At 34.2% G+C, this 22777-nt stretch overlaps 2 protein-coding genes across 2 annotated transcripts in view; both read left to right on the top strand.

Moving 5' to 3' along the window:
- The window catches only part of LOC134248150 (uncharacterized), a 30317-nt gene extending 20873 nt beyond the window's left edge, over positions 1-9444 (top strand). Inside the window, exons 29-37 of the mRNA XM_062730560.1 lie at positions 1728-1787; positions 1903-2006; positions 4086-4221; positions 4630-4721; positions 5034-5112; positions 7215-7266; positions 7697-7773; positions 8288-8465; positions 8708-9444. Of these exons, the coding sequence (XP_062586544.1) occupies positions 1728-1787; positions 1903-2006; positions 4086-4221; positions 4630-4721; positions 5034-5112; positions 7215-7266; positions 7697-7773; positions 8288-8465; positions 8708-8787 (858 nt within the window). The 3' untranslated portion in view covers positions 8788-9444. The remainder of the gene's footprint in view (positions 1-1727; positions 1788-1902; positions 2007-4085; positions 4222-4629; positions 4722-5033; positions 5113-7214; positions 7267-7696; positions 7774-8287; positions 8466-8707) is intronic.
- A 3873-nt stretch (positions 9445-13317) lies between these two features.
- The window catches only part of LOC134248153 (E3 ubiquitin-protein ligase ubr3-like), a 32581-nt gene continuing 23121 nt past the window's right edge, over positions 13318-22777 (top strand). Inside the window, exons 1-9 of the mRNA XM_062730564.1 lie at positions 13318-13578; positions 14649-14862; positions 15170-15309; positions 16083-16229; positions 17223-17330; positions 17885-18018; positions 20797-21025; positions 21750-22063; positions 22623-22715. Coding sequence (XP_062586548.1) covers positions 13350-13578; positions 14649-14862; positions 15170-15309; positions 16083-16229; positions 17223-17330; positions 17885-18018; positions 20797-21025; positions 21750-22063; positions 22623-22715 — 1608 coding nt within the window. The 5' untranslated portion in view covers positions 13318-13349. The remainder of the gene's footprint in view (positions 13579-14648; positions 14863-15169; positions 15310-16082; positions 16230-17222; positions 17331-17884; positions 18019-20796; positions 21026-21749; positions 22064-22622; positions 22716-22777) is intronic.

Here is a 22777-nt window from a genome sequence, read left to right on the forward strand (position 1 = left end):
ACAGATGGACGGAATTCCCGATTAATAAATACCCTCCCGCTTTTCAAGCAGGGGGTATAAAAAAGGACTAATGTAGGCAGGCAAGCATTATGGCCTATCCATTTTTTTTGGCTATTCAATGTCTCTGAATGTCTTTCTCAAGATTGTTGCAACACAAAAAATTTGAAACAGTTTATATATAATTGTCTTTATTTGAAATAATAATATTGTTTACTCACTTGACCTCCCGATCAAAGATTTTGTTATACACCATGTTCAACTCCCATGAGTGCGTTCAGTACTTTGATTTAGGTAAATTGCTGTTTAAATATAATGACCCTTTTAATTTAATTAATCTTTATAAAGTTAACAAATAAAATTTGTATTTTGATTTTTTAATTTATTAATCTGTATAAAAGTAAAAAGTCCAATGGCTTCTAATCCTTTTGTTTGCCATATCTTTAGCTTGTGTTAGAAGTTATTAACAGGTGCTAATTAGTGCCCTGGGGTCATGTACATATTCCTAAATAAACATTTTTCAAACATTTTGACTTCATCTGTAGGTGTTTTTATACTCTTTGACTTTACAAGTAAATTGTAGTTTGTCACAGAATAAGTCAAATACCCACATTTTGAGATAAACTTGTGATGCTGAGATAAGGAAATATTAAGGCAAAAAGCATCAATTGTATGTTAAACATAAACTTATGTGAAAGCTTAAAAATGATTCCAAATTTTAACACATGGTAAAACCATGAGTAAACTTTCTGCATTGTACTAGCCAGTATCTACATGTATGCATTTTTCTCACAAATACTCCTGACCAGTGGAAAGAATCTTCAGCATGGCAGGAAAATCTTCAAATCTAATAGATATTAGGTTAGGGGACACAATATATGAAAAATGTATGAAGATTTTTATAATATTATTGTAAAAAATGTAAAATAATGTTATAAACCTAAAAGAATGTAAATGACTACCGGTATTTACTTTAAAATTTATATGTGTATTCTTGAATGTAATTTGTAATTTAATTAATTACATTTGCAAAGTAATTGTAATTTAATTAATTACATTTCAAAATCCATGTAATGGTAATGGTAATTTAATTAAAAGTTTTGGGAAAGTAATTGTAATTTAATTAATTACTTTCCTATGTAATTGGCCCCATCCCTGGCAGGGGTAGGGCGGGACCAAAATGGCCGACCAAAGTTTTACATAGAAATGTATAGGATGATTCTTTAAAAATCTTCTCAAGAATAGCAAAGTCATAGTTCATCATATTTAAATGGAAGCATGCTCAGGTAGTGTAGATTCAAGTTTGTTCAAATCATGACCCCCCTCCTCCCTCGGGTAGGGCAGGGCCAAAATGGCCGACCAAAGGTTTACATAGAAATATATAGGAAAATTCTTTAAAAATCATTTTTAAAAAATAGCAAATCCATGATTGGTCATGGGACTTCTTTTGGATTTAAACTTTAAAATAAAAACCATTTTCTACTTTTTCCTAGCCTTAGTGCTCAGGTGAGCGATGTGGCCCATGGGCCTCTTGTTTAAACAAATGTTGTACTTGCCGATGCACTTGAATACACTCATGTACATGTATTTTTTTACTGCTAGCTTATGGTTAATTCGTGTGATGTTTACATAGTTTCCTTTTAATTGTTTTGTATAATTTGTATAATTATATTCCATATCATGCACATATGGATTGAGATTTATTCTAAATGATATGTATTTCATTCTAGGCTGAGCTGATGGAGAAATCTTGGTACACTCATCCAGAGAGACTGGTGCAAGTGTTAAAGGTGGGCTCTAAAATATCGGAACACATCGTAAATTAATTACAAGCATATTTAAAAATTCTTTGAGTCCATGTCTCTTTCTTTATGAGATGTTACATGTTTTGATTTTATTTTGTAGAAAATAATTACAATGGGAGCATATGAAGAGAGAAAGCCGACCAGTCTACTGAGTGATAAAGATATCATAGGACAATTGAAGACGCCTTTGACTAGTGGAGAAAAGTATGATGAATTGTTTCAAATCATTTAATAAAAGTAGATATATATAGTAAAGCCATACTGAATCATTTGATGAAAAAAGCATGAAAATTCCCCTGACTAGTGGAGAAAAGTATGATCAATTGTTTCAAATTATTGAATAAAACTAGCTATGCAGGAAAGTCATTTTGGATCATATGATGGAAAAAAAACATGAAAACTCCTGTGAGTATTGGAGAAAAGTATGATCAGTCATTTCAAATCATTTCCCAAACCTAGCTATACAGTAGTGTCATATTGGATCATATGATGGAAAAATAAAACATGGAAATGCCTCTGACAGTATAGAAACAGGGTTCGAAATTAACTTTTTTTAGCACTAGTCTGCACGGACTAGTGACTTCTAGCTTCCACTAGTCTGCAAACTATTCCACTAGTCCGCCCTATAGTATGAAAAAGAACAATACAAATCTTAAAATTTTATCAATTAATTAAACGAAATATGTGTCCACACATCAGTTGGAAGCATGTGGTGAAAGAAAGAGGGTTTTCAACTTTCAGAAATCTCCTCATGGTCAAGTCTTTGTCTATTGATCACAGTGTAGAAAACGCTTTATCGCGGTTGCGTTTCGCGTTTATTTTCAAACATCTAAGAGACTCGGAAATAAAATATGAACCAATTCAAGACTTATATCCGGATTTGCACTAGTCCGTGTGGACTAGTACCTTACAAAGTCTGCTAGTCCGACACAATTTTTACTAGTCTCGGACTTGCGGACATGAGCTAAATTTGAACCCTGTAGAAAAGTATGGTGAACTATTTTTGAAATGTTATAAAACTAGATTTTTGGTAAGCTAGTTCATATTAGATCATATGATCAAAAAGCATAATATTTTTTGTTTGAAATCAGTTGTCAATAATATGCAATAATTTCCTGACTGTGTAGAAACTGATTTGTGTTATTTTTTAGCTCTACTGGTCAGAGACCAGAAGAGCTTATGCGATAGTAATGCGTCCGGCGTCCGGCCGTCTGTCTAGCTGTCCGTCTGTCTGTAAACAATTTTTCAAAATGCTACTCCTCCTACAGTTTTGGTCTAATTTCAATATAACTTGGCACACAAGTAGACTGCACTAAGATACATAATTCTGTGTATCGGTTTTTGATTTCGATGAACGGTGTTGCCATGGTTACTAAAAATAAAAATTTCTGTGAAATTCCTTCAAAATGCTACTCCTCCTACAGTTTTGGTCTGATTTCAGTATAACTTGGCACACAAGTAGAATACACTAAGATACATAATTCTGTATATTGGTTTTTGATTTAGATGAACGGTGTTGCCGTGGTTACTAAATATAGAAATTTCTGTGAAATTCTTTCAAAATGCTACTCCTCTTACAGTTTTGGTCTGATTTCAGTATAACTTGGCACACAAGTAGACTACACTAAGATACATAATTCTGTGTATCAGTTTTTGATTTCGATGAGCGGTGTTGCCGTGGTTACTAAAAATAGAAATTTCTGTGAAATTCTTTCAAAATGCTACTCCTCCTACAGTTTTGGTCTGATATCAGTATAATTTGGCACACAAGTAGAATACACTAAGATACATATATCTATATATCGGTTTTTGATTTAGATGAACGGTGTTGCCGTGGTTACTAAAAATAGAAATATCTGTAAAATTGTTTCAAAATGCTACTCCTCCTACAGTTTTGGTCTGATTTCAATATAACTTGGCACACAAGTAGAATACACTAAGATGCATAATTTTGTGTATCAAATTTTAATTTTGATGAACTGTGTTGCCGTGGTTACTAAAAATTGAAATGTCTGTAAAATTGTTTCAAAATGCTACTCCTCCTACAGTTTTGGTCTGATTTCAATATAACTTGGCACACAAGTAGACTACACTAAGAACATAAAGAGACTTTATCAACGATCATTATTCTATATATTGCTGTTGTAAAGTTTCAAATCCCAGCTGCTTAAGTACTCTTCTCTTCCTTTGCTGTAAGTTCAAACCAGTAGAGCTTCAGTCTCGACAGAGACTTCTGGTTTTATATGGGGATGTGATAATTTTCCTGTGTCTTTAATCCTGTAGGAGGAGTTTGAAGTTCATTCTCCCGAGGGCCAGGAAAGCTGTGGGGGAGAGGGAGTTTGGGAAATCCTTGTGTATCAAGGTGGCAGATAAGTTTAAACAAGCTTACCAGAGTCTGGCACAGAAAATGGAGAAAGAGGTATAAATAAACAAACTTTTTAATATAATAACACAGGAAAATATTTCTAAATTTTCAGTTTACATGAGTAAGTAGCTGAAGTGAAAAAAACTGCCCCGAAATTTTTTTTTTGAAAAGTTCTCAAGAGAAGAAACTTATACTATACAGAAGCATAATTATTTTAGATGTCAGCACGAGCAAGAAGTTTTAAGCAAAAGTGTGCTGTATATTTGAATTGTCAAAATTATATACATGTACATTCATACTTGGTGGCCGCAATGAGGAGTTTCATATGTCTATCTCAGGTGAGCATTGTGGCTCATGGGCCTTTTGTTTATTAATTGAAAGTAAATGTTCTTCAATAACTGAGAGCCAGAGATCATTAATTGGTGTTTGTTGGTTTGTCTTCACAGATTTTGTTACTTACAGGGCAGGTTACCAGACAAAGAGTTACTGTTCTTTCTGACTCATAGAGAAATAGGTCAGCTCCTGAAAACCAGGTCACCAAAGCTGATTACAAAGTAAGACTCTCTAATGTTCTAGTGCACTGCTGTAGGGAATCTCTATATTTATCATAATGGTCTTAATTTTTTTTATGATGAGAAGATCAAGGACAGAATTGTTGACTTTGGCCTTAAAAGAATCTTGACCTTGACTGCAGGTTATATATTCAAGGTCATTTGCACAGGAAATAATGTTACAGTAACTAACACAAATTGCATCTATGCTAAGACTGGTTAACATGTTCTATGAATACTTCCATGTGTTTTGTTTCTCTTGTAATGCTATCATTTTAATTTGTATTTAATTAATTTAACAAATCTATTTTTCAGAGCCAACAGAAGAAGAAAACTTTTGCCAAAATTAATGAATCAGACATTTCCTAGGTATTCAATAGGGCTTCCAAATCGAGTAAGCTTTAATTTTTCTTGTTGAGTTGTGTCAAAATAATAATTCTTGCAGATTTCAATGGGAATAATTTCTTATTGTGAAAATGATAATGTTCTGACTATCATGAAATCTTGCAAATATTGAATGATTTTTGTGTCAGTTGAATCATTCAGTTGACCTACTGCTAGCAGCCAATAGTATAACTTGGAGCATAAGATCCATGAAAATAACCCTATAGTTTACTTATAGTGATACATAAAAATCACTGCATTTGTCATCGGATTCTTATTCTGAATAAGACTTGTGAATGTAAGAAGCAAGTTAACAATTTTTAGGTCACCTGAGTAAACTCAGGTGACCTATTGCTATCCGTTTTCATCCGTCGTCGTGCGTCGTGCGTTGTGCGTCGTGCGTTAACATTTGAACATTTTCAGCTTCTTCTCTGCAACCACTGAACCAATTTCAACCAAATTTGGCACAAAGCATCTATGGGTGAAGGGGAACAAAAATTGTGAATTTCATGATCCCTGCCCCCCAGGGGCCTGAGGGGTGGGGCCAAAACCACTAAAATTAATGCAATCTTTAAAAATCTTCTTCTTTACTCCTGGGCATCAAGCAGTCAAACTGTTTGCATGATTGTAATCAGCAATGAGTCCTCTACCAAAATTGTGAAATTCATGGCCCTGGGGTCAGGGGTTCTAGTGCTAGGGCGGGGCTAAATAAGTAGGTAGTGAAAATACATTATTTCTTTGAAAATCTTCTTCTTTGCTCCTGGGTATTAAATAAACTAACTAAGTACATAGTTATGATGAGCAAGAGTGCCTCTACCAAAATTGTGAATTTTATGGCCCCAGGGTCAGGGGTTCTGGTGTTAGGGTGGGGCTCTATTGATTATATAGTGAAAATACATGAATTCTTTGAAAATCTTCTTCTCTGCTCCTGGGTATTAAATAAACTAACTAAGTGCCTAGTTATGGTGAGCAAGAGTGCCTCTACCAAAATTGTGAATTTTATGGCCCCAGGATTAGGGGTTCTGGTATTAGGGGGGGGGGCTCTATTGATTATATAGTGAAAATACATGAATTCTTTGAAAATCTTCTTCTCTGCTCCTGGGTATTAAATAAACTAACTAAGTGCATAGTTATGATGAGCAAGAGTGCCTCTACCAAAATTGTGAATTTTATGGCCCCAGGGTCAGGGGTTCTAGTGCTAGGGCGGGGCTCTATAGATTATGTAGTTAAAATACATGAATTCTTTGAAAATCTTCTTCTCTGCTCCTGGGTATTAAATAAACTAACTAAGTGCATAGTTATGATGAACAAGAGTGCCTCAACCAAAATTGTGAATTTTATGGCCCCAGGGTCAGGGGTTCTGGTGTTAGGGTGGGGCTCTATTGATTATATAGTGAAAATACATGAATTCTTTGAAAATCTTCTTCTCTGCTCCTGGGTATTAAATAAACTAACTAAGTGCCTAGTTATGGTGAGCAAGAGTGCCTCTACCAAAATTGTGAATTTTATGGCCCCAGGGTCAGGGGTTTTGGTGTTAGGGTGGGGCTCTATAGATTATATAGTGAAAATTCATTAAATCTTTAAAAATTTTCTTCTCTGCTCTAAGGTATTAAGCAGATGAACTACCTATATAGTTATTATCTACAAGGACCCTAATCTTCCAGAATTGTGAATTTCAAGGCCCCAGGGTCAGGGGTAATATGGGGGTGTACTTATATACTGAAAATGAATGAATGGTTTGAAATCTGCTCCTTGGTATTAATCAAATATCAAGGCCTAAGGGTCAGGGGTTCATGTGTGGTAGGGGCACTACTGATTATTGCTGAATATAACTGATTAGTTGAAATGCATTTTTTGTTCCCCTACCTTGTGTATGGGTATTAAGTAAACAAACTAAGCAACTGCTAAGTGTATTGTTATGATGAATTAAATTTAATCACTGGAAAGTTGTTGCATAATGCTCAGGTGACCTATAAGGCCCATGGGCCTCTTGTAGTTTTTTATATCCATTAAATAATAATGAGTGAATTTGATCCAGTTGATTGGAGACTGCCAAGGTTAATATATTAATATAATCTTTTTAGTGATTTATTTTTTCTCTTGTTTTTGCAGCAAGAGCAGGAAAATTTTGAAGAGCAACGAAAACCCCACTTTGTCTTATCAGGTAAAATGTGGGTTCAACACGGTATAGTGGCGTCATATATAAATACCTTTGTGTCATTAAAAAAAGGACATTTTCTGTAGATTGATAAAAATCTTAAAATTTCTGAACATACTGTAAATGTATTATATAGAGCATGTACGATATTTAGCAGAAATTTATTTTTTTAGCAAGTTAGCAAAGATCTGATTTAGCGCATTTCCTATACAAATATGTTTTCATTTATGTCTACACTTGCAAGACATTTAGCATTGTACTTGAATTAGTAGAAGTTACTTCCTTCGAAAGCCGAAAAAAAAATACACAGCTAAATATAATATGTTTACAGTATCTGCTCTAAAAATTAATGCAATGATAAGTCCCACATGAGAGGGATAATTTAAAAATGACTGTGATGATGATGATGATGATGTATTTGTTTGATTTTATAAAGGAATGCCGATCTGCAAGGGTAGAGTAAGTGGCACAGCAAGAGTGGTCAAAACACTTGCAGAAGCTAACAGTATACAGGTAAGCATAGCTAGAAGCCACAATTAAGATTATTTTACAATTTTTTTAAAATTTATTTGAGAAGATACCCCGGTACATGAAATGACTAAAATCCAATTATAAGTTGTGTTTCTGTCTGATATTAAGTTTAGCAATCAATAATTAACGCAAGATTTGAATGTCTCTGAAAGAAATTTCTATTCTAATATACCAGTGTTTATCTAGAATCAAAATAAGTACTGCAAAAAAATGTAGTAAGATCACAAATTTTCTTATTAAAGTTGAAAAATTTCTAAAACTTTTCATTTGTCCTCCTCTCTTGGCCTTTCTTTACATAATGCAAATCAAAAACAGTGTTCCTTTTGGACTCATTATATGAATGGTAACTTCATGAATATCAGAGGTTTATGATTTTTAACTGAAAGGAACATGTTTCAATTAAAGGCCCTTTCCCTCATATTTCTTTGTAAAAAATTAATTTACCATGATTGTGAAGTGGTTCATTAGAAATTGTTTACTTTAATATTTTTAACAGAAGGATGACATTCTGATAGTCTCCTATACTGATGTGGGGTGGACCCCTTATTTTCCTCTGTTGGGGGGTCTGGTGACTGAGATGGGGGGTCTGGTGTCACATGGTGCTGTCGTGGCCAGGGAATTCCAGTTACCTTGTGTGGTCAACGTACCCAATGCCACTCAATTGTTAAAGTCAGGTATGTGCTGAATCTACAATCAAATCACTGTGTTTTACTGTTGAATATGAATTGAACAAGGAAAAACAGTTGAACATTTTTCAGTCCTCATTGGATATGTAGAATTTTCTAGTTATATTTCTGAAACTAGAATGAATTGAACAAGCAAATGCAAATTATCAGGATATTTTGTGAAATAAACATACATATTACAGGAATCTAAATTATACAGAGATAATGTTCTCTTTGAAATTCAATTGCAGGTGATGAGGTAGTACTTGATGGATTAGCAGGAAAAATTGAAAAACTTGAAGGAAGTGAGAAAGATATTAACCAAACATGAAAATTGGGACCAAAAAAAAAAACAACAACAAAACATATTGTACCAACCTCAAATTGAAACTTCACATTGAATACATTCGTGTAACAATCATATGCATGTGTAAATCATATTTATGCGCCAGATTAATTTTGTTAAAAATTTGTCACCACATTCAGAGAAACCAGTTTTACCCTAGCATATTTTTTAAAATACATAATGCAGAGATATTCAGAATTTTTTTTTTCTTGAAAGGTTGAATAAGGCTTAAACATAAATTGCCTTTTGCTCAGGGCCTACATGTACATAACAATCACTGCACCTTCAACTGTTTCATTTAGCTGCAATTATATGTGAATGAACTTGCAGTATTCAAAGTACTGTATACAGGGTGGTTTTCGCCCTTTCACACTTGGAAACAATTTTGCCCTGTTTTATATTTGCCCAGCTACAATTATGTTTAAGAAGTCCTGCTGTGTATTTTTAATTCCACCCACCTGTGGGTAAGGTGAAAGGGACGAAATTAAAACGTGGGCGAAAATTTCCCTGCATACAGTAATGTATATTGTTCCAAGAGCAGAGGTGAAAAAGAACATACTAAAAATATTTCCAATTGAAGAAGGGCATTTGACTTTGAGATTATTGTATACAAAATATAATAAAATGTTGATGACACATTAAGATTATTGTTATTGTCTTGAATATGTACATTGTTTAAGCTTAAATGAGATACCTGGAAGTAAATTACCAGAATAAATTTCCTGACCTCACATTATTAAACTGAGGAAGGTCCTCATTGAAATATCATGTGTAGATGAGAAAAAAGTAATTACTATATACAAAGTTATTTTTGCCCTTTTACACCTGCAAATAATTTTGCCCCATATGGAATTTGCACAGACACAGTTCTGTTTTGAATTTGCCTCATTTTAAATAAAACAGTGGGAAATTTCCCTGTATAGAGTACATGTATTGATGACATAGAAGATCATGAGTACGTCACATAAAAAATCATTCCATGGAAAAAAGCTCATCTGAGTCAATCAAAGGCTAAAGTGGGCTTTTATATATTACTGCATTTAGTTTGTTTAATACTCTGAGGCAGAGGAGAAGATTTTCAAATAATTGATGCACTTTTGGTATACATTGTATATTCAAAAGAGCCCCATCCAAACACCAGAACCACTGACCACGGGGCCTTGAAATTCACAATCTGGAATTTTAAGAAGAACCCTTGCTTATCATAGGACAATTCTCAAACAATATCAAGGAGCAGAGGAAAAGAATTGTAAAGCATTTATGTATTTTCACTTTATTAGGTCACCTGAGTAAATGACATTGCTACATGTATCTGTTTTCGTCCGTTGTTGTGTGTTGTTCGCCGTATGTTAACATTTGAACATTTTCAGCTTCTTCTCTGCAACCATTCAACCAATTTCAACCATGCAATTTTGCATAAAGCATATATGGGTGAAGGGAAACAAAATTTGTGAATTTCAGGGCCCCTGGGTCGGGGGGGGGGGTTCTAGTGTTAGGGTGGGGCTCTAATGATTGTATAGTGAAAAGCATGAGTTCTTTGATTTTTTTTCCTATGCTCCTTCAGTATAATGCCAATGATCTAAGTACATATTTATGATGAAAAAAAAGGTGCATCTTCCTAATTGGGGGGAGGGTTTCTGAGGTGGAATAAATTAATGCTTTAAAATCTGTTCTTTAAATTGTTTTATATAATTAACCATTTCTGATGAAATAGAATTTATGATAAAATTGCCAAAATTTTGAAATATGTGGCCCCCACTGGTTCCTGTGGGGAGGGTGCACATTTGGTTATAAACTAGAAATGATTTTTTCTTTGTTACGCTGATCTACCTTTGGGTTTTTAAGTAATCAAAGTAAACATGCAAAGTGTTTAGTTATGGTAAGCAATGGCGCGTCTTTCAAATTATAAATTCCATGGCCTCTGGTTTAAAACACCAAAATTAATTCAATTGTTGGAAAGTTGTTACATGATACTCAGGTGATCTATAAGACGTACCCGTAGGGCTCTTAATAAAATGAATTAGCCCCCATGAAACACCTGACCCTGGGACCACATCTTTCACAATTTTGGAAAAGGCACTCTTGCTCATCCTAACCATGCACTAAGCTCATCGACTTAATACATGTATCGGTAATACACAGGACCAGAAAAGAATTAAGATTTTCATAGAATTTATGCATTTTCACTATAATTATGCTACTATTCGAGCCCTACCCTATAAATATCAGAACCACTGAACCAGGGATCATTAAATTCTCAATTTTGGAAGAGTCACTCTTGCTTGTCATAATTTATTTTATTGTTAGATTAATAGCAAGGGGCAGAGGAGCAGTTTTTTTTTCAGACAAAATGCATTGTCACTATATAATAAATTACACCCCTGGCCCTGGGGTTAAATCTTTCACAAGAGACACCCTTGATCCTATTTATCATTCATTTAACATTTTTGTGTTTAATTCATTTGCTTCATTCCCGGGAGCAGAACAGAAGAGTTTTAATTTTAAAGAATTTAATGCTTTTTAACTAAACACCTGAACCCCTGTACAGAGAATCAACATAAAATTCAGAATTCTGGAACGAGACGCACACTTGACAACTTTGGAAGACCCCCTCCTCCTCATAACTGTTTGCTTAATTTTTTTTGTTTAATATCCAGGAGCTGAAAAGAAGATGTTTAAAGAATTAATTATTTTCTTTATATTCAAAAGAGTCCAGCCCTATCATCAGAATCCCTGACCCTCCATGGGCCCATGAATTTCACAATTTTGGTACATGCAGGGCTCAATGTTATTACAACATACCAAATATTATAGGCGTCGGAAGCAAATTGAAAGTGGGGGGGGGAGGCTAATTGAAAGTGGGGGGGGGGGGGCTAAACCAACAAAAAAGGTAAACCCCAATTTTCAATACATAGAAAATGTCTATATCTTTGCCAAAAAAGTAGGGGGGGGGAGCCCCTCCCCTAGCTCTCCCCCTCACGGTTCCGACGCCTATGTGCCAACAGTTTGATTGTTTGATTGATGTCCAGGAGTAAAGAAGACGATTTTTATATTAAAGATACCATGCACTTATTTTGATTGGTTTAGTCCCACACCTCAGGTCCCATTGGGGGAGGGAGGCAGGGATCGTGAAATTCTTTTTTTATACCCCTTTACCTATTGATACCAAGTATCTGTCGACCGTCATGCACACCAAAATGCAGGTATTTATATGTGGCGGTTACTATAGAAACATTTATCTGGCAGCCGCCAGGTCTGTAATATTTATTTGGAAAAAAAATTTTCCCTTTTAATTTTGTCACCAGGTGTTCATTATATGCCGTGCAATCGCCAGATAATTTTTATAGCAATCGGAAACACCAATGTATCTGGTGGACACGAGATAAAATATTTCTTCTACCTGGCACCTACTGGCTTTTGTAAAATAGTTCCTGAGTCTAAAGAATTTATTTATCACCAAATTTACTGAATATTTTGCATAAAATATTTGTATATGTGGCGGTTACTATAGAAACATTTATCAAGTGGAGAGAGAGAAAGAGAGAGAAAATAAAACGTTTTTGTAAATATATATTATGGAAACCGCCAACATAATTTTTCACTTCACTATTACTTTTTTAATTGGCAGAAAACCACTTATTTTTATATATATCTTATAATGATATGTAACATGTAAGGTTAAATTTCATTTGATATTAGATTCCCACGAGCTGTGGCTGTGTTGGCTATAAATGTACCTTTTTTATCATATATCTTTTGAAGGTATTACTATTGTATATCTGGTGGACACGAGATCCCCCAAAAATATTTTAAAAGACAATTCTACCTGGCAAACCTACTGGTTTTTTGTGTGAAAGAGTTCCTGAGTCTAAAGAATTTATTTATCACCAAATTTACTGAATATTATGCATAAAATATTTGTAAAGTATCACCTGCATGTCTTAAGTGGGGCTTTGTAAAAGCAGGTTGGCTAATGAAGGAGCAAAATTGGTACCCATTGAAATGTTAAAAAGTATTTTGCATGTGTTGGAAGACCTGTTTTTTGCAAACTACATATATCTTGTCAATGAGAATGTCCATCATCATTTTGATATTTAAAACTTCAGAGTACATTTTTGTATATTTGGAATGATTTCTAAAAAATTTAAGTCCAATCAAAAGATATGAGTTTCGTTTTTATAATTGAAGAGGCAGATACCTATATAGTTTTAAATTCATGTGGAGTAATGGTTTATAAAATGTAGAAAAAGTCGTCAGTTTTAATTTTCTTGACTTATAAAATATATAGGCCTATTATAAGTGAGTTCGTTATTTTTATTTTTTTTTTTTTAAGATTTTTTTGGGGGGGGGGGGGGAAGAATCCATACTTGTCCTCTTCTGTATTCTGTAATACTTCTTGAATACACTCGGACAGCTGGAGAGGAACTAAATACTTCTTTTGGTGACAAAATAATGAATGGGCTTAATTGTTTCGGCTTCAAATTTGATTAACACCGCCAGTCAGCGGAAGTAAGCATATCCCATAATTCTACCATGGAAACATCAACATGGCTGCACCGAGCGAAGTGACAGCTCTACTAAAACGAGGGAAACGTAGCGTTGCCAGTCTCTTTAAAGGAGAGTGGTCTCGACGGAATGGTTCCCCGAAAGCTTTCAAAGAATTTCTTGACTATTTATTCGATCCCAGGCGGAAGTCAATCGAAGACGTGGACACGATAGACTGGTGTCGATGGATTATTGCAGGAGGAGCAACATTTGATGAATTTTCTGCTGCAGGTGCGCAAGAAAAATGAGTTCATATGTACCAAAAGACCAAACTGATAAGATTATTCGAGGCAATCATAATAATTACAACAACAACAAAAATTGCGATTAAAATTAATTCCACATTGGGTTCACTTCCATTTTTTAATTACCAACAAAGAATGTAAACATAAAAGGAACATACTAAAGACCTGATATACTAAAGACCTGATATTTTGACCTGATGAAAAAAAAAATCACATAAAATTATCTATTTAAACATTCTGTTTCAATTTTTTAGAAAATTATTAAATGCTATACTTAAATACACTTTAAGTAGATAACTCTGAGACTTTTTTCTTTGTATCAAAGTGTTCTTACAAAAACTTGTTGACCTGATATTTTGAATGACCTGATATTTCTAGTGAAGACCTGATATTTTTATAAATGACTCTCAATGGAAGGATTTGAATGACTTGATATTTATTTATAATTCTTTTAGAAAAATTAAACACTTTAAATGGTTTTCAAACAAATCTTTTTTGCCAGAACTAAGGAAAAGAATTGACCTGATGATTTGAAATGACCTGATGATTTTCCACTAAAGACCTGATATTTTTTAATGACCTGATATTTTTAAATGATGTGGTGGGTTCAAATGACCTGATTTATATTCTTATAGTATATTTTTAGCAAAATAAAGCAGATTTCAATGTTAAACTTGATAAAATTTGAATATTTGTAGCTACTCCATTTCGTTTAAAAATATCAGGTCTGTAAAGTAAAATTATCAGGTCATTCAAAATATCAGGTCATCGAGATTTGTGAATATACCTTAATACATAGCCAAAAAATCTACTTTATATCCACTAAAAGTGTATTTTTGTATAGTATTAGCTACAATCATTAATATTTTTGCCCCAGAAATATGAAATATAATGTTGAAATTGATAATTTATATGAAATATTTTTTTCATCAGGTCAATTATCAGGTCTTTAGTATATCAGGTCTTTAGTATGTTCCAACATAAAATGTTATGTAATGTTATTTTGATTCTGTCAGTGGATTATAAGATTAGTAAATCCTATTTTCTATTTTGCAGTGAAACAGTATGATAATGCTGTGACGTGTGGCCTGGTATGGACTAAGAATTTTGTAGCCTATCGCTGCAGAACATGTGGAATATCGCCTTGTATGTCCCTGTGTTATGAATGTTTTCATTCCGGAAACCATGAGGGACATGATTTTAATATGTTCCGGAGTCAGGCCGGTGGGGCCTGTGACTGTGGGGATGTCAGCGTCCTCAATAAATCAGGGTAAGTAATGCTGAGACTTTGTTTGAAAATATAAATTGATCCACCCAAACTTACAATATACATGTAAATAAATGTTACCAAAAAAAAACCCCTGTTATTTTGACTTAAAAATTCCAGTAATGTGATTGGTTGATAACTTTGTTTGCTGTTGAAGTTATGTTTGTTGAAATTTATAGCTCTTTTGTTAAGCTTCTACACTAGTTAGCAAACATGACAATTGTCCACTAATGGATTTCATTGCCTGACATGCCTGACTGTTTATATCTATAACAGTCTATTCATTCTATTGGTCGATTGTGTTGTTCAGGTTCTGTTCTCGTCATGGTCCAGACAGGAAGAACCTGAATGTGACCCCGCCCCCTGACCTGCTCGCCATTGCCGAAGCTCTGATGCCCAGGATCATTCTAAGACTTATTCATCATTTCCGGGACAATTGCAAACCCATTGGTAACAAAAAAGTTTTTTGAATCTTTGCATTTAAAAGGATTAAAAACATACTTGTACATTAAAACATATATTTTCATTTTGTATGTATATAATTTAATTTTATTTGTATTCTCGCCTCTCATTGGTTGATTTCCAAAAAGGAACGCATAACATTTTGTATAATCTGGTTTGGTATGGGGACACACCCCCTTGACGACCAGCTTAATCATATCCATGCAATCCCGTCATTTCCAGTCCTCGGAATCCATGGAAAATTCCAGATTTAATAAATGTACCTTCAACTTTAAACAATTACTCGTTCATACCTCATGTAAACAAACATCATGGCTGCTAGATCTAGATCAGTTATTACCTCCCCTCTCTTCAAATCACTTCCGTTACTACGGTTGTATTATTGCTCGGTAAATTTGAACTTATAAAAAGCAACATAATTTTACATCAAAAGTTGTTTAATTATTTCAAAATTAAATTATAAGGAATGTAAATTGTTGGCCATATTATCGAGTATAATCTTGTTTTTTTACGCTTTTTTATAATCCGCTTCGCGGATTATGTGTTAATATCAGATTATACTCGATAATATGGCCAAGAATTAGAGTTATTCCTTAAATAAAGTAATGATGATTGAATTATTTTTAACATTCCCTTCTCCCAAGACTGTAGAACACAAATAAAACTATGCTTAACATATGTGAAAAAGATAAACAAAATTAACACAAGAAGATAATAGATAATGTAATTACATAATGTACAGATTGTTTTATCTTTAACAGCATACCGGGATACATTCAGTCTGGCAATGAATGACGCAGAGCACTTCCTGTCTTTCCTACATAGTTTAAGTGATATGGGTGCAGCCATGCGCAAAGTAATGGGACTAGCTTTGACAAACACTACTATGTATAAATATTTAACAGAAGGTAAATTTAATGCCAAGATTTTGGAAATACAGTTGAACTTTGTTATCTCGAACTCCGATATTTCGAATACCATGGATATGTTGAAGTTACTTGGAAGTCCCAACCACATATTCTTTAAGTATTTAACCCTCGATATCTCGAATCCTCAGATATCTCTAAGTTTTTTCTCAGTCCCTTCAGGTTCGAGATAACAAAGTTTGACTGTATTATAATATACATGTATCTGATCATAATTGCCCCTCCTTAAAATAAATTTGTCAGAATAGACAAAATCTGCAAAGCGTACTAGGGCTGTCACGGTTCCAAAATTTTTCGGGTCGGTTCTGATTTTTTTAGGTTCGGTTTCGGGTTTCTCGGGTCGGGTAGGTAATGGAAGAAAAGCTCATGATTTGTATTATTTTAAACAATAAAAAGAATATTTTCATTTAATCTTAGAAATTGCAACATTATAACCAGTTTAAAGTAACCTCCTGACTAGACAACAATTGTACCAAATTATTTAAATCACCTTATAATGACAATGTACTAACCAATCTCTCGTTTTTGACGCCATTTTTATAGCAAAATCTACTCTATGATACAAATCGGAACCGAACTGAATTCCGGAAAAACGGAACCGTACCCGACCCGAATTAATTGTTCCGCGGTTCCGGGTCATTTCGGGTACCCGTGACAGCCCTAAAGCGTACCAATTATATTAGAAGAATAGAAATCTTAAATGCAAACTGTAAATGATCACTCTAGCATTTCTCATGCAGATTGATCAAATATGTAGCCTATTTTACATTATGATAGTGTAATCTTTTCCTGTTAAAACTGATTAATGCTTTAAGCAAGTGCACTTAAGTGCATAGGTAAATTTGACCTGTGCTTCAGATATGTGTTCAGTTAATTAGTTTTTCTATCTGTATTAAAAAGTATTGAGAAGTTTTTTTACAGACTATTATCAGGTGCTTGAAATTTAAAATAAGTGATATTGTTATATTGTCACAGTTGAGGAGCTGCCTGATTACTCCAACAGTTACTTTGTAGACAGCCAAAAGAACTATAAGATGGAGCTGAATAGTCTCAGTGTTCCTAAGGGATTCGAGGACTTTGATCGTACGTAAACTAAAAACAAAGTGGAGTAGGGAAAGAATCAGTTTCTTATGGAAATTTTAGCAGAATTTTTCAATTCTGCAATTAAATATGATATTTTATTGTCAAGTGTTTAAAGTCAATCAAATTAATTTCATATTTTATTCTATTTTAAAGTAGATACTGTAAATCAATCTGTGACGATTTATTTTCATGAATAAGGAAACATTTTCTACAAAAACAAAGCAAAATAAATGGTTTGCAGCAATTAATATTGGCCAATTAAAGTAGGTCATGAAACTCGCGAATACTTCTGGCACACGAATAAAAGTTGGTTTTCAGTATCTCAGCAAAGTTGTTATTTCAGAATTGTTTCCTAAAAATTTATATTAACAAAAGTAGTTTAATATGAATATAAAAGACAGAGTACACATTATTATTTATGCCTTATACAATTGTATTTAGATACACATGTAGTACTACACTTTTCATCACATGTACAATGGTTTATCAGCCTGTCATACACATATTGTACTACACTTTACTTTATATGTACAGTGGTTTACTGTTGATTACAGGTTTACCTGGCCTGTCCCAGGAGCTACATCACAACTGTTTACTGGATGAGCTGGTCTTCTGGATGGTCAAGTATGAGTTTCCCGAGAAACTGGTCACGCTACTGTTAAGTCTTCTGCCAGATGACCACTATAAGGTAGGAGATCTAGGATAAAATACTGTAAACAACTATTATTAGTGTCATCTTTTATTCGCGATTCGTCAGTATGAAATCATTCCACTGCAATCAATTTTCTTGAATAAGGAAACATTTTCTACGAAACATAGCAAAATAAATGATTTTCGGCGATTAAAATTCATGACTTAAAGTAGGCCGTGAAACTCGCGAATATCTGTCACTAGCGAATAAAAGTTTACAGTAACATGTTGGTCGCCCTACTTTAGAATTTTGTATGTACAGGATTATATGTATAAGTACATAAAAGGAATGTATAAGTACATAACAGGAATTACTAAGACAGACTAACAATATTTTATCTAACAGATGGTTTTCTTTATAGACACTCTGTAGAGAGTGTAGTTGTAAAATTGTAAAATTAGATACTGGGGAATTATGTAATTTGTTGGGGGGGGGGGGGGGGTCAATGTTCATGGACAAGTAAAATTTTACTTGTTTGTAGGGTTATAATTTTATGGGTTACTTGACATAATATTAAAAATAAATTCAGTGAATAAATACTTTTACAAAATAAATGTTTGTGGGGATGTAAATTCTTGGGAAGGGGCTGTCAACTCCCTTTAATGTATCATTATATGCCTTGTATTTTACATTTCCCTGTATTGATTATTTTTCTGGCATTCACATACGTACATACATACCAGTGTTCAAGAATATGATACTGTACAACGAGAAAATTTGGCACATACGTATTTTAGCGCAAAAGCTAGTGGGAATGCATTGGCGCAAATAAATTTTAGCGCTTGCACTTGTCAGTAAAATATATTAAAGTGATATTTTGTTTTTTTTAATCAACACCCGTATTTGACTTTTTTGGTTAGTCAAGCATGGAGACACATCAGTACTCCCGTATATCAGTAAACATTTGTTACCTTTACCGCGGTACGTATTGCTATGACATGGACGTGGTACAATGTTAAAATTTATTTCTATTTTCAATTAAAAAAATTGAGTATTTACTCATTGAATTTACATTAAAACAATGCATGCATCGACAGAAAATTACTTAGATAAAACGGTAATCCTAATCAGGAGATCGAAACATAAAGCTTGCTAAGTTTTTGACTTAAGTAGGTCGTAAGTACGTTTTAGGCACAATCTTAGGACCTGTCTAAGTACTACTTAAGTTTGTCTTAAACCGTAACATAAAGCGAACTTAGCTAGGTCTTAGCTAAGTCAAACTTATATTAAAAATATTTCATACGAATCAACCCATGGTTTTTCATTTATATAGATATATTGCTAAAAGTGATTCAGTTAGGGTTTAAATTAAATGTACATGTTTATTAAAGTTGATGCCTTTACCTATCGGATTTAGTTATGTTAGATTTGATTTCGTATTAAAATGTTGATTCTGTTATAAATCATTCGGAATATTCGAAAACAAATATACTGCACGGTCACACCGTATTCGTGGTTCATCGTAAATGTACGACTATTGTTTTATCGATCACTTGAGATGTTTTCAGTTAACTTTTTGTCACTCTTTTGTTAAATGACAAAAGTTCACTTGCTTCGTTATTCTCGCAAACATAACAAGATAACCGACCATCTTTCTACTTGAAATTGAAAGTCTAAAAAGTAAAATTCAAAACGTTTTGAATCCCCCTATATGTATCAGGCCATGCATGTATGTAGCAAAGACTGCGTAAGTTAATTCTGATATACCCATTTGCAATTTAATCAAGGCTGCAAAAAAGGGGATATTTTTCGTATGTCTCCAATTATCAGCAAATCTCTCTCTCTCTCTCTCTCTCTGGGACTATAGTGAGCCCTGTCTAAATCCGCTTTTGTCGCATTCTACAGTTATTCTACTTTACAGATTCTTTTTATTACTGTTTTCGCCATCATCCTCTTTCTTTTCTCTTTTAAAAAAATATTTCATCTCATATTTTCAAAGTGAACACAATGATCCATGATTTATTACTGTGTTCAATTTTTTTCTATAACCGAGGTCCCACTGACACCCCCCCCCCCGGACGAAAAACTAAAATTCTTAAATAGGTATAAAATAGAAATAATTGTTTTCTATAACGCATAATATGAATAGAAGAATGTTTTAACGTCGAAAGTCAACATTTAAAATTTTCAAACATATGTATAAGAAAGTTAAGATATACTTAAGTCACCTCTACCGGCCGCCTAAGTTTTGCTAAGATTGCCAAATCTTAGTACGCTTCTAGTTACGGTCTTAAGTTTTATACTGTACTTAAGTCCTACTTAAGCACAGTCTTAGACTTAAGTAGCCTTTACATTACGAGCCCCAGGTTTTGTCTGCAAGCTCAATCACCATGCTTGATTGCATTGTTTACCTCGAGGCGATAGATGATTGAGATGCCGAGAAGCCAAACTTTGAAGGTGCTAATGATAGTAATCGAGAAACAACTACCAGGGTAACAATAGTTTAATTAAATTATAATTTGGCAGAACTTTCTGTCTTCCGAACATGTACAGTGCTAGTGTGTATGTAAAATCCAAAGACCCTTTTACATTACGTAATCGCGCGTTCCGGTTTACATGTACTTACGTAAAAGCTTTGAACACACACAAAAATGATATTTAGAGATCCTTTAGCGCACAATATATTTTAGTGCTCAGGGGCTCTTGCGCCAATTAAAGGCCCTAAAATTAGTAGTGCGCCAAATATTCTCATTTTACAGTATTCATTTTTACTAACTGAAAACCAAAAAGTATTAAAGTAAAAACTATTTATCATTGAGATTCTGTTTTTAACAGGAGGCGTTCACTAAGGCGTTTGTGAAGCACTACAGCAGGATATCCCTGGTGCTGGTGAAGGGCCTGAAGCGGACGGAGATCGGGAATCGAGTCGTCCACATCAGTGTCCAGTTATTTAGTAACGAGAGATTGGCCTGTCAGATGGTACAGGAGTATAACTTACTCTACACACTCATCATCAGCCTCACCCACATGATAGAGAATACTCTACTGGAGAGTTCACTGGAGGGTTAGTATAGAGTTTAGTGGAGAGTTCACTGGAGGGTTAGTGTAGAGAATACTCTGCTGGAGAGTTCACTGGAGGGTAGGTATAGAGATTAGTGGAGAGTTCAATAGAGGGTTAGTATAGAGATTCTACTGGAGAGTTCACTGGAGGGTTAGTATAGAGATTAGTGGAGAGTTCACTGGAGGGTTAGTATAGAGAATACTCTACTGGAGAGTTCACTGGAGGGTTAGTATAGAGATTAGTGTAGAGTTCAACAGAGGGTTAGTATAGAGATTCTACTGGAGAGTTCACTGGAGGGTTAGTATAGAGATATCTCTACTGGAGAGTTCACCAGAGAGTTAGTGTAGAGAATTCTCTACTGGAAAGTTCACTTGATGGTTAGTGTACAGAATTCTCTACTGGAAAGTTAACCAGAGGGTTAATGTAGAGAATTCTCTATTGGAGAGTTCACTGGAGGATTAGTATAGAAATAACTTAAGAGTTTATATTTTTTGTATTGATATATGTACATGTATTTGTATAGAGATATCTCTATTGGAAAGTTTAAGATAGCATTAGAAATAACTCTCAAGGAATTCACTCAGAGGTTAGTAATAAAGTATGCTTGTTTGAGACTCCACTTTAGAGTCTTAGCTCCACACTTCTGCAACTGGTTTGCATATTCAATACGGTTAAAAATAAATTCCCCAAAAAATCATTTTCTAAATGGTGTTTAATCTTTTGACAGATTTCCGACTGAACTTCCACATGGTGGTGGACTGTACCAATGAGATTATGAAGGAGCACATCTACTGGCCCATCGTCAGCGATTTCATCAACCTCCTGGCCCATAAGAAGGTGGCCCACAAGTTCCTCTCTGACAGTAAGCTAGTGGTCATGTGGCTGGACCTCCTGTCTTACTTCCAAGGAATGAATCTCAACCATCGAGAGCTCAGTCAGCACGTGGAGTTTGAGTCCGAGACCTACTATGCTGCTTTTTCAGCGGAACTCGAGATCGCTTCAGCCCCCATGTGGTCCTTAATATCTCATTGTAAAACGCCAGTAAGTGAATCTTAGGTTTTAGTCATTATTAACACTTCATCAATAAATCTTGTATAAAAATGTAGGAATTTACATCCATCCAAGAAAATGTGCCTTTAACACAGCTACATTAACATTTATTTGAGCTAAGTTTACTACAGCAAAACTTGGTTATAACGAAGTCACAGGGACCTATGAAATACTTCGCTATATCCGTAATTTGTTATAACGGTATAAGAAATTCATTAAATTTATATAGCTGGGGATCCAAGATGATTTCGCTATATCCGTAAATTCGCAATATCCATGTTCATACTTAACAAGTTTTGCTGTACTAAGTTTGGTTAAAAAGATTGTCTCTGAGGTGATAAGGCACATCAGTAAAACATGCTTATACACGGATATATTTACAAGTAATTATAAGTTTATTAAGCAAAATCATCCATCCCAGGCACTACGTTATAAGTATATTTTACTCTACATGTACAGTAACAATTATTTGAAGAAATGGAAGATAATATACTTTTTGTACTGGATTTCATAATGTCTATAGTTTGATAGAATTCTGATTTGTTTGTAGGACAGTAAAGAACACGTCCTGAACATGATCAAAGTCTGTGTGGACGCTCTCCAGGACTGGTTTGATGCCATCAACTGTAAAGAGTCCACAAAGGTCAGTGACAAAGCATTCAGAGGTCACAAAGTTCAAAAGTATCAATCAGAAATCTGTGGTTT

The sequence above is a fragment of the Saccostrea cucullata genome, unplaced genomic scaffold, assembly GCF_032062105.1.
Source record: "Saccostrea cucullata isolate Sc308-1 unplaced genomic scaffold, CSIRO_AGI_Scuc_v1 ctg1130, whole genome shotgun sequence".
NCBI lineage: Eukaryota > Metazoa > Mollusca > Bivalvia > Ostreida > Ostreidae > Saccostrea > Saccostrea cuccullata.